The 13,081-nt window shown below is 37.4% G+C and overlaps 1 protein-coding gene across 5 annotated transcripts in view; it reads right to left on the minus strand.

Annotated features, from left to right (window-relative positions):
- RPS6KA3 (ribosomal protein S6 kinase A3) overlaps positions 1 to 13,081 on the minus strand; it is a 102,498-nt gene that overhangs the window by 59,346 nt on the left and 30,071 nt on the right. For all 5 annotated transcript variants that reach the window (XM_065916208.1, XM_065916210.1, XM_065916204.1 and 2 more), the window contains one exon: positions 12,945 to 13,001. In XM_065916208.1, coding sequence (XP_065772280.1) covers positions 12,945 to 12,986 — 42 coding nt within the window. In that variant the 5' untranslated portion in view covers positions 12,987 to 13,001. The remainder of the gene's footprint in view (positions 1 to 12,944; positions 13,002 to 13,081) is intronic.

Here is a 13,081-nt window from a genome sequence, read left to right on the forward strand (position 1 = left end):
TTTTGGAATTTAAAGGGTTGGTCTAAATTGGTTTTACTGACTAGTGATGCTCAGGTTAATTCACATTTTACTGTGAGTTATGCTTTTCAATATTATCCCTAAAATATAAAGCAGTATTTCAGATACCAAAATCTGAACTAAGTCTCCCTCAGTTGAAATGATACCTTAATTAAAACAGCATGGTACTGCTGTATAAAAGATAATCATAGCGACAGGAAAGAATGGGAAGTGCTTTACCTCTGAAGGAGATGTGGTGGTATTTGGCTACCTGTTTAGAAAATGCAAGCATAAAGGAAAACATTGATATAGATTTGGCTATAAAATTTAAAAACTCCTTTACATCAAAAGGCACCATAAACAAAGTTAAAAGAGTAGCTCAATATATATCACTGAACAATTGTTTTACTTGGGTGTTAAGACAAAAACTCTTAAAGTCCTCAGGACATTGTTTATGGCATTTATTAGTGTTTAAGCATATCCCATTCTCCCTACCAGATTAATCTTTGGAACAGGCACCATACTTGCTTGTATCCTTATAGCAAACAGCACATACTGCTGCTGCTGCTGCTGCTAAGTCGCTTCAGTCGTGTCTGACTCTGTGCGACCGCATAGACGGCAGCCCACCAGGCTCCGCCGTCCCTGGGATTCTCCAGGCAAGAACACTGGAGTGGGTTGCCATTTCCCTCTCCAAACAGCACATAGGAGAAACTCAAATAACGGCTGCCCAATTAAGTATCATATACTGAAGTCTGAAATGGACACTACTTGTGTGGTTGTGCCCATGAAACTAGATACTATTGTTGATATTCTCCTGCCTCTAAGTTTTAACTATCTTTAAATTTATCTTTTAAAATTTTCAGCTAGTTTTTCATTTTTGTATCTTACTGGTTTTATCATTCACCTTACTATTTAAGTAACTTTCATTATAAAAATTATGCATGTCCAGGATAGAAAGCTTAAATAATAAAGATAAACAAAAAGGAGAAAAACAAAAGGGAAAAAATTCACTATTTCGATGCTTTCTAGTTTTTTCCTGAATATATACATGTACACACTTGAACCATACTACAGAATATTATCATTTTTTTTCTGTAGAGGGTCAGAAAATACGGCTTTGCAAGTCATACTGGTGTCAATACCACCATTGTAGCAGGAAGAAGGATGGGTGAGGTTGTGTTCCAATAAAACTTCATTAACAAAAATAGGGGGCAGGTCTCAGGTATAGTTTGCTGACCCTTGTTTTCTATTATTAAATCAGCCTCAATGTATCATTAATGACTGCAGAGGATTCTACTATATAAATTCCCTGGGGTGCTGGGTATTTGATTTATATCATTGGAATGTCTCCATATTTTGTATACATTCACAGTTTATTAGAAATAATTTCTAGAAATGGCACTGTATTTCTAGAGGTAGTGCATGCTAAGTTGCTTCAGTCATGTCTGAATCTTTGAAATCCTATGGACTGTAGCCCACCAGGGTCCTCTGTCCATGGGATTATCCAGGTAAGAATACTGGAGTGGGTTGCCATTTCCTCCTCCAGGGGATCTTCCCGACCCAGGGATCAAACCTGGGGATCCTGTGTTGTGGACAAATTCTTTACCGATTGAGCCACCAGGGATGGCACCTTCTAAAGGTGGAGTATACAGCATTTTAAAGTTTCTTGATCATAACTTATTTAGCAAGTTGTCCTCCAGGAAGAACCTAAATAATAACGAGAGAACCATACCAAGACCTCAGGCAAGGTAAACTACAGTCAAGCAGGGCCAGTCAAAGGCTAAATCTGGTCATGCCCATTGCCACTTACCTAACAGCTCCTGCTGGTTTTGCCCTACATGACGGCTACCACTGACGTGGGTGGTTGCCATAAAGCCCACATGGCTCACAAAGCCTAAAATACTCACTACCCAGCCCTTCATAGACAGTTTGCTGACTCATGGTCTCGAGTCTTCCAACAGAATGAGCAGCAAATGCAAAAGCCCTGAGATTAGGAAATCAGCTCAATGAACTCAAAACACAAAGGAAAGACCTTGGTGGCTAGAATGTGTGAACACCAAGGAAAGAGAAGGAAATGGGGAGGTGGGTTCAGGCCACATCAAGCAGGGTTTTACAGACTATCAAGAAGTTTGCATTTGATTTCCAGTATAATGAAAGCTGAACTGCCTCATTTTATGCAGCAGCATCAATACTGATCCCCAAAATCTATAAGTCCTTTTTGGCTTTTTCCTTTCTAATCTAATTTCCTTCCCTTCATATTTAATCCATCAATAAATTCTATGTATTTTATCTCTGAAATACACCTCAAATCTGTCTATATCTATTTCCTCTGACATTGTCAGTATAAGCCATTATCATCTAGCACCATCTAACTGATTTTCCTTTTTCCAAATTTCTCCTATACAATCCTTTTTCTTCAGAGCAGCCAGAATAATTTAAAAACAGAAATCAGGCTAGGTTGTACCCCTATCTCACATGCTTCAATGGCTTCGAATTCCAGACTAAAACTCAAATTTCTCATAGTCTATGGAGCATAAAGCAAACACTAATAAATGCTACCTTGATCCTAACTTGGGAATATACTCAGAAAATTGTTCAAATATGATGATCAATATTTGGGTTTAGACATGTTTTAATCATGTTAATATGAGACTATTTCCTCTTTACTAAAAGAAGAATGAATATTCAATTTTGTATAATGTCTTTTTATTATCTATTAATATAATAAACTTAGTTTTTCTCCTTTGACTCACTGATTTGATAACTTAGATCAACAGATGTCCTAATATGCTTGCATTTTTAGGAAAATTCCATTGCTTTACTATTTAAAAGGACTTTTGCATCTGTATTCATAGATTAAATTGGCACAATTTCCTTTTCTGTGTTGTTTCATTTTCAGGGCTATGCTAACTTTATAAAACAGACTAGAAGGCGAAACAAATTTTCGTATGTTTTAGGACAATGGCAGTACATTTTCTTTAATAACTTAAAAGTTCTCCCTTCCTATTGGTAAAGTCATAGTTTTTCCATATTTTAAAAACCACATATTTCAGCAAGACTTTCACATTAGCATAGAGATATATTTTGTATGAAAGTGAAAAAAGTGTCAGTCACTCATTCGTGTCCAACTCTTTGTGACCCCCTGCACTGTAGCTCACCAGGCTCCTCTGTCCATGGGATTTCCCTGGCAAGAATACTGGAATGGATTGCCATTCTCTTCTCCAGGGGATCTTCCTGAACCAGGGATCAAACCCGGGTCTCCTGCACTGCAGGCAGATTCTTTACTGAGTCACCAAAGAAGCCCATAGTTAGTACACTATTATGTTTTTTTAATCGAATTCAAGGAAAACTTCAAGTTTACATAATAGAATAGTATAACAAACCCTCATGAATCCAGCACTCAACTATAACAATTATCAACTCATGGCCAATTTTGCTTGAAATACTCACTTCCCCCCACTCTCATAGCTAATTATTTTGAAGTAAATCCCAGACATTATAATATTTCATCTGTAAATATTTCAGTTGTTATAATGTTTTAATCTCCTTCCTATCAGTGGTATATCCTGTTTTGCTTTCTTAATGTTGTGCATTTCCTTTTGTTTCTTATTTTTCCTGTATTCTAATTCACCAATTTTGGAATTTAAATTCTTCTTTTGCTTTTTATAGGTTTACTGTGTAGTTCTTTTTCCAGTTTCGTTCACTGAATTCTCAATTCCTTAACTTGAATTCTCATTTATTAATAAATTTTTTCAAGTATAATTCTAACAATATCATTTAAGATACTACTATATGCTAAGAACCATGTTTTACATGAAATTATTTCAGTTAATTCTCACCACAATGAGAATAAGTACTGTTATCCACACTACAGATGAAGAAACAAAGGGTTAGAGAGAAGTTAAGGAACCTGCTGCCCAAGTTCAAAAGTGGGAATGGCTGTGATGTTGGTAGAAGCCCAGTCAGGCAATTATATCTGGGGAAGGAGCGTGTATATGTATGGCCAGTGGCTGACGTAGGCCAGACACCAGGAGGTGCTAAACCTTTTGATAAGACCCTGAAGGAATACAGCTCAGTAGAGTCCACAGCAGAGTTTCTGAACACTTTCTACACCACACATTCTATTTGTCTGGCAAAACCTGAACTCTGGTCAATTATCAACCATCTTCATGACTCTATGACAGCTAAACTCTGCTGGAGAAAAATCTACTGCTATAATAAAAACTTAACATATTCTTAACCAATTCCTTCAGATACAGGGTTTTTTTTTTGTATGAAATCAAATTTTCAGATACTAATTAGGTTAATATTTAAGGACTTCCATTTAAGTATAGGGGAAGTATTCTGTAGCACACATCCACCAATAAAAAATATTGTAAAATACTAAGATTGTAAGGTTTTAAATCAGAGATGGGAAATAAGTTTCATGACCATCAACCTGAACCAAATGGTAGTGGCTTCCTAGGACATGGAGAGGGGTTGCTTCTAAGGCCCTGTCTCAATGGAAAGCACACTATACTCCACTCACAACATCTCCCCTGAGCATGATATAAGAGCGAGGGGGCAGCACCACTGAGTGCCAGACTGGCATCTTGCAGTAAGCAGCAATACACCCTAGGCGGTACTTCTGGTCTCCTTATTCACTTTTTCCTGCTTAGCCTGGAGTTCTTTTCACTTAGTCATTTTTGTCTAAAATGGGTAAATTAAGAGATCCACTCAAGTACAGAGGTTATAACTTTCAATACACCAGTATTTCAGGTTGACTAAATAAACCACTCACATTTCAAAAGAACTTAATCAAATGAATATTCTTTCTTTCCAATTATGGTTTAGATCATTCAAACTCTGAAAAAATGTGTATTGTGATAAGCAGACCACAGCAGAGGAGAAGCAAATTTGGATCAGAGGGATCATATGAGTTAGGCAAGTTATGATCTTGTTTTTGAAAGGGAGTGTGCGTGTGTGAGCTTTAAAAGCTCTTAGCAGAGGAGAGAAGGGACACTAGAAATTAAAAATAGTCCTGAAAGAGGGCGAAAAATGTAGTATAGGAAATCTTACATGCTTGGAAATTTTGCCTATTATACATATACTCCATTTAAAGCCACCATGCAATGCTAATTATAATGCTACTTAATCCCAGAAATATTTTTCTAAGTGTCATATACTTAAATCTACTAGAGCATATTTTCCCCATGCTCTAAGTGCTAAAATATACTCTCAGCCTATGAGAGTTAGAACCGCAGACAATACTCTACACAATCAGTCAGTAAGTGTCATTAATGTATCACTCCACAAATGCTCACTGCCAATGAGCACTCTATTGTACTTTCCTGTGTTGAGTGGGTTCTTCACTGACTATTGTCTACTCTTCTAGGGCTTCTCTTTCTGTAGTCTGTATTTAACCCATAACCTCAAAAGCTACACAAGTATGTGCTGGACTTATGGCTATGAGTGTCATTTCTGGATGTTCAAACACAAGTTTTAAGAGAGTTTGAGGGAACCTTCAAGGACATGGAGGAAATCAACAGAAAACTGGGAACTGGTGAAATTCCCTGAACGCTGTGAAGGCCATCAAACACATCACTGCTGCCTTAGGCATGTGTAGAAGTTGGAAAAAACTATTACTAAAGTCCCATCAGGAGATTTGAAAAGAATGGGACACTGCCTGTGTACCTTCCCAGGGTGTTGCTCTTTAACTTGGCATCTAAGGTCATCTATGACCAATCTCCATTGTATCTTTTAAAACCATTTTTACCACTACTACTTTTAACAAGCTTTTTCCAATTCTTGACAATCATGCATGTGACTCTGATATAAGAGCTACAAAGACTGAGTTGATATATAGTATTTAGGACTGTAATAATATAATACAAAGTTAATGTTATGAGCAATTCACATATGCATGGCCATTAGAAATAAACAATACAAGGAATAGAAGGGGCAAAGGGCCAAATTAAGAAAAAGTCATTTCTCAATTTTGTCTGAAGCCAAGTCTACTGTCAGCCACAAAATTACTGGATACCACCCTTGTTTCTAAGAGGCATACTTTATCCCTGGTTAACAGTCTGAGAGAGTAGGATCAGTCTCTGAGAGGAAGAGGACAGGAAAATTAACACTTATCGGGCTCTTCCTTTGTGCTAGGTATTTATTTATCTCCTTTAATTCTCAAACCTCAGAAGAACCTTTGCCTGCCACTGTAAGAACCATTAAGAGAATTATTTTCCCACTAAACAAGAAACTGCTTTAAAGATTCCTGGATGGTTATGGAGACTTAAACAGCTCAAACTCCCTATTTCCTCAGCATGGATTATCAGAGCATGGAGTCCTCTGACCAGATGAGAAAAGACAGAAAATCCTGGAGTCCAGGAAGGTATCCTTGCTTGAGAAGCTATACAGTGACTTACCTACTATGAAGGCAATCTCTCTCTCCCAGCCTTAGCAGAATAAAGGATAAAAATAAAGTCTCTCTAAAAGGTAAGGGAGAAGAACAAAATACACTGGCTGGAGCAAGTTAACTGGTGATAAATTCAACTAATTATACATAAATATGAATTAACATGCAAAGATGGCTATTAAACATGCAAAAAAGGCAGAGGTACCAGAGATCAAATTGCCAACATCTGCTGGATCATCGAAAAAGCAACAGAGTTCCAGAAAAACATCTACTTCTGCTTTATTGACTATGTCAAAGCCTTTGACTGTGTGGATCACAACAAACTGGAAAATTCTTAAAGAGATAGAAATACCAGACCATGTTACCTGCCTCCTGAGAAATCTGGATGCAGGTCAAGAAGCAACAGTTAGAACTAGAGATGGAACAACAGACTGGTTCTGAGTTGGGAAAGGAATACATCAAGGCTGTATATTGTCATCCTGCTTATTTAACTTATATGCAGAGTACATCATGAGAAACACTGGGCTGGATGAAGCACAAGATGGAATCAAGACTGCTGGGAAAAATATCAATAACCTCAGATATGCAAATGATACCACTCTTAGGGCAGAAAGTGAAGAACTAAAGAGCCTCTTGATGAAAGTGAAAGAGGAGAGTGAAAAAGCTGGCTTAAAGCTCAACATTCAGAAAACTAACATCATGGCATCCAGTCCCCTCACTTCATGGCAAATGGATGGTAAACAATGGAAACAGTGACAGACTTTATTGCAGATGGTGAGGGCAGCCATGAAATTAAAAGGCGCTTGCTCCTTGGAAGAAAAGCTATGACCAACCTAGACGGCTTATTAAAAAGTAGAGACATTACTTTGCTGACAAAGGTCTGTCTCGTCAAAGCTATGGTTTTCCCAGTAGTCATGGATGGATGTGAGAGTTGGACTACAAAGAAAGCTGAGCACCGAAGAATTGATGCTTTTGAACTGTGGTATTGGAGAAGACTCTGGAGAGTCCCTTGGACAGCAAGGAGATCAAAGCAGTCAATCCTAAAGAAAATCAGTCCTGAATATTCACTGGAAGGACTGATGTTGAAGCTGAAACTTCAATACTTTGGCCACCTGATGCGAAGAACTGACTCACTGGAAAAGACCCTGATGCTGGGAAAGAAGGCAGGAGATGGGGATGACAGAGGATGAGATGGTTGGATGGTATCGCTGACTCGGTGGACATGAGTTTGAGCAAGCTCTGGGAGTTGGTGATGCACAGGGAAGCCTGGAATCCTGCAGTCCATGGAGGTCACAGAGAGTCGGACATGACTGAGTGACTGAACTGAACATGCAAACATTCCTGGGGGAAGGAGATGGAGGAAGGTGATAAGTATCTGTTTATTCTGGTATGGATCAACTTAATTAGATAAATTTTCTAATATTTTATTAGACACGTGAAAGAAATAATTGTGCTTCAAGTACATATAGACAAGAAAGGGTTGAGCCTTCAGAAAGCCAGAAGAAAGGAAAACAGAAATAAATTCTAGAAGATGGAAGAAAGGTGGATCTAAGATATGGGAAGGAGGAAGACTGCAGCACAAAGAACAAAAGGAAAACAGGAAGAGATGAGGTGTGAAGAAGTAAAAAAAAAAAAAAAATTCAACCACAATGGAACAACTCTCCCACAAACAGAAATCAAGGGACATGTTTAAGAGAAATCACAGGGGCAGCTCCATATGTCAAGAAGGTCTGAGTGAAGGTTAAAGGGTCAAATAATGATGCAAGGCTTATATAACCAAAAAGTAGCAGTACCTAGTCTTTTCGATACCCTTTCAGCTCTATTCATTGTTCCCTCTGTTATTTATATGATAGCTAATAACCTTATACTATTTTCTTCTGACTCACCAATTTCAGTTATTACCTTTAGACATCCTATTATAGATAACAACTCATAACACAAGCTTTGGTTAAATCAATATTTAGTCTTTATAAATATTATGACTATGTAAACACTGTTCACTACTTGAAGAAATATACCCTAGTTATATTTCTTGCACACATTTTTTTTAAGTTTATAGTTGTTTTGCTTTAGAACTTGCTTTCTTTTCTTTGTACCTATCTCAAATTCTTCTCTTTGTGTCTCAAGTGAATTTTCAGTACTCAAACCTATTGGATAATTCATAACTTCTAACATCTTCTCCCCTGAAGACAGCCCTCCTGGAATCATCTGTCTGCTTCAATCTGTACTGAGGACTGTCTAAGTGGAGTGAATGAACTAATCTTCTGAAGCATCCTTTATTCATCATAATGAGAAGGAACTTTCTTCATTGTGCTTTTGTAAATGTTGGGTCTTTTGTTGCCTGAATCTCTTTCCTTTAGTTAACAATCTTCTACTGTTGGCAGAGCCCATTTTCTAGGAACTTCCAAAGAAGAGGTACATGTCTGAAAATATCTTCCTTGAAAATAATTTTTACTAAGCATTTCAAAGGCATTGCTCCTTGATTTTCAACTTTCAATGCTGAAATGTCTGATACTGTTCTTATACCCACTCCTTCATATATGGTATAAAAAAAATCTCTAAAAGCTTACCTTAGTCTGTTTGGGCCACTCTAACAGAATACCATACAGTGGGCTGCTTATAATAAACAACAGAAATTTATTTCTCACAGTACTATACACCAGGAAGTCCAAGCCCAAGTTGCCAGCAGATATGGTGTCTGGTAAGGACCTGTTTCCTGATTCATTGATAGCCATCTTTTTGCTGCGTCTTCTCGTTACATAGCAGAAGGGGTGAGGGCACTCTCTAGGGTGTATTTTATAAGGGTCCTAATCCCATTCACGAGGGCTCTGCCCTTGTGACCTAACCACCTCCCAAAGGCCCCACCTCTAAATATCATCACATTGGCTTCAACATATGAATTTTGAGGAAACACATTTAGCCCACAGCAAAACTTCTCTTTATCCCTGGTGTTTTGATATTTTATAAGGACCCTTCTTTAGAGTAGGGTGGTCTTTCTGGCTTATTTTAATTATTATTATTATTAACAGGCTTTCAGTAAGCCATTTTAAACGAGAGACTCACGGTCCTCATGTTGAGGGAAAAAAACTTTTTCTGGTATTTTAGTATTCTACCTAATCTAACAGCATGATTATCACTATAACATTAAGAAAGAGAAAGTGATGCCAATTAAAATGTGTCACATCTTCAATCATAAAAAACATTTTGACTTCAAAGATATTAAGATATAGGGAAAAATATGTATCTCATGCTACTTCTTTCCTAATTTCTTCCCCTCCATTTCCCCACTGTCTCTTTCTGGAATTCCTATTAGGTAAATGTTAGACTGCTTCTCTTTCATTTTCTCTCCTATTTTCTCTTTGTCTTGTTCTATTTTATGAAGTTTCCTCAACTTTAGCTTCTAAATATTCTACTGAAATATAAAATATTATTATCACATTTTTAATTTCTAAGAGTTTCTTTTTCTAACTAAAAAAATAGCATTCTACTTCTGTTTTAGAAAATCAACTTCACCTCTTAGCATTCAAAGGGTATTAATTTTTCTTTTTCCTGCATTGTCTCTTTCCCTTAAGAACTTATTCTTTCATGTTGGAAGCCTTTCTCAAGTGTCTGGTGATATTTGGCTTTTAACTCATATTTAAGAGTGAGGCACTAAGAAGTGGTCAACTGGTAGGCTTTCTTGTAGGTTATCTGGCCAAGCAGCCAGCCTTTACAATGAAGATCTCCCAAATGGCAGTTATCTGAAGGTCTTTTATCAGGGATCATTGTTTCCTCAGGAAAGATGACTCCACTCTCCTGTATGGAGGATATGGTCCTGGCTGGTGAAATTCGTAGGGGTAGGGGAATCACAGTACCACTGAGGAGTAGCCTTTCACTTGATCTCCCTGTTTCTAGCCCAGTGTCTCATCCCACTTACTACTATGTCTGGAGCCTCTCTGGTTAATTTTTCTCTACGAAATACTTTCTGTCTCTTCCAGGGGTAGGAGAGGGGATAGAGTGAAGGCTTTTTATGTCGACATTCAACCAATCGCTATTTTCAGCCTGGGCCATACCTCCACTTTCCATAGTACTAGATGACCTCATTCTTGAGCTCTTCTGGGGCTCTGGGGCCCTAAACAAGGTTTCCTTCCCACTGATCTACTACTTACCAGCATGAAGGTCCTACAACTCCATCTTTTTATGAGCTTTTACCTGCTTTTCATATTTATATATTGTGGTTCAAATAACAGAAGTCTTCTAATTTCAAAGACCACTTTTCTGTTTTTTATTCTCCTTGTTGTTTAGGGTGATAATATCTCAGAGAAGAGGACAAAAACAGCTTTATTTTGCCATTTTAAAACTACAAGTTTCCCTTATGTGTTTCTGTGTCTCTAACAAGTTAGCAGAGTCCTTGACACCAAATAGACCTTCATTAAATACTTCATTAATGAATGACTGCTGCTGCTGCTGCTGCTAAGTCGCTTTAGTCGTGTCCAACTCTGTGCGACCCCATAGACAGCAGCCCACCAGGCTCCCCGGTCCCTGGGATTCTCCAGGCAAGAACACTGGAGTCGGCTGCCATTTCCTTCTCCAATGCATGAAAGTGAAAAGTGAAAGTGAAGTCGATCAGTCAAGTCTGACTCTTACTGACCCCATGGACTGCAGCCTACCAGGCTCCTCTGTCCATGGGATTTTCCAGGCAACAGTACTGGAGTGGGTTGCCATTGCCTTCTCCAATGAATGACAAGATATAGTTAGAGTACAGACTCAGCTGCTCTAACAAAAAGACCCCCAAATGCAAAGGCTCAAACAAGAGAAGTGCTTATTTTTCTCTCACGGAGCATTCCACAGGTACAAGGCTAGGTTAGAGTGAAGAAGTGTCGCTAGGTCCTTAAGTCATTAAGGATCCAAGTTTCTCCTTTCTTGTTATTCTATATCCATTCTATAGTTTTGTTGTGGCCAAAACTGGCTAATCATCATACTCTGCATTCCAGCCCATAGAAAGGGGGGTTCAAAAAGGGGTCAATCAACCTACAAGAAAGTCTACCAGTCAATGAGTCCCATACATAGCTACTATCTCACAGTTTCTAGGGGCCAGGAATCAGGGCCAACAAACATGTGAGCTTGGAAGCAGACCCTTCTCCAGCCAAGGTTCAAATGAGACTTTAGCCCTAGCAAACTCCGTGACTAGTCCATGGGAGACTCTGAACAAAAGGACCCAGTTAAGCCATGCCCATATTCCTGGCCCACAGGAACTGTGAGGTAATGAATGTATGTTGGCTTAAGCTACTAAGTTTAGGGTAATTCATTACATATAAAATAACTACCACAACATCTCAACTTTCACTATTTAACAGTAACTGATAAAAACATGCAATTGTATATTAAAGGTAAATACAATTTAAAAGTATAAGGCTAAGAAATATTTGACAGTCTTTTGGATTTAATATCATTAAAGAAATATTAAATATTAGGCTTTCATCTTATACCCGATTCCTGTAATGGGGAATGATCTCAACAACTTAACCCACATTGCTGGTAGTTTCTTAGTCCTGCACTTTTTCAACCTATCTATCTCTAGAATGCAATCTTCTTTCAGATGTAAATGTCACTAATGCTGGGAGTACTCAGAGGGAAAGTATGAGCCATGTATAATCATAATGGAAAATGATTTGATTTTATACTACAGAAAATAAAAAATTTGAAGGTTTTCCTTCCAAAGGAATTGTTGTAGCAAGAAAAACAAGGTGGCTGATGGCAGAAAAATCAATATTAATACTGATTGTTTTTATATTTACTTACATGTTAATAAAGATATACTATAGACCAATGAAGTAAAATGACCCAAATAATCTGGAAGGTGCAGAAGTCTAGACCAAATATGAAGGCAGCCTCAGGCACTAGGCTTTGCATGTTAGCCAAGACTTAATCCATACGTTCCTTTAATTAACAAGCACTGATGGAACATCTACTGGGTACTGGATGTCAGATATATGGATGTAAAACAAGGAATAATAATAAATAATGTAAAACAATAATAATAATTGTCTTATATACAGAACAAAATGATGGTAATAACTAAGCTGCTAGCAATGGTTATCTTGTATGAGGAGACAATTTATTAATTTGTTTCTTTAATATTTAAGGAGTGCCTATTATGTGCCAGGCATTGGTCTAGGTGCTGGGATTCAGGACTGAATTAAAAAAGCAAGATGAGGAAACGGTGAACAATCATTTTCAACATTAATCATCTCTAAAAAGCATGACATTAATTTATTTCATCAATAAATCTATGATTAGGTTTTCTTTTTAAGCAAGCTTTAAGTTACTAACAAAAAACTTCCAACAATATAAAGTTTGTCTTTATAATCTGTCTTAAAATCAGGCTTGTCAAACAGTTTTAAAAAAAATATCACTGGCATATTCAAGAATGTATTTTGGTAAAGTTAATGTTAAAGCATCAATAAGTTTCCAACACTGTAAAATCATTACTTTGCCCAGTTTAAAAATAAGAATGTTTAAATTTTATGGTATCTGATTTATATTTATCCCTATAATACAATATTTTACTTACAGTTTGTGGATTAATCTCTTCCTCTCCCATAGGTTCATCCATAATTTGCTGTCCATTCTGTGAAAAGCATAGCAAGTAGAAAGTTACCAAAACAGATTTCATATCAGTTCAAGTTGAATGAAGGCAGACAAAACAAA

The sequence above is a fragment of the Muntiacus reevesi genome, chromosome X, assembly GCF_963930625.1.
Source record: "Muntiacus reevesi chromosome X, mMunRee1.1, whole genome shotgun sequence".
NCBI classification, from domain to species: Eukaryota; Metazoa; Chordata; class Mammalia; order Artiodactyla; family Cervidae; genus Muntiacus; species Muntiacus reevesi.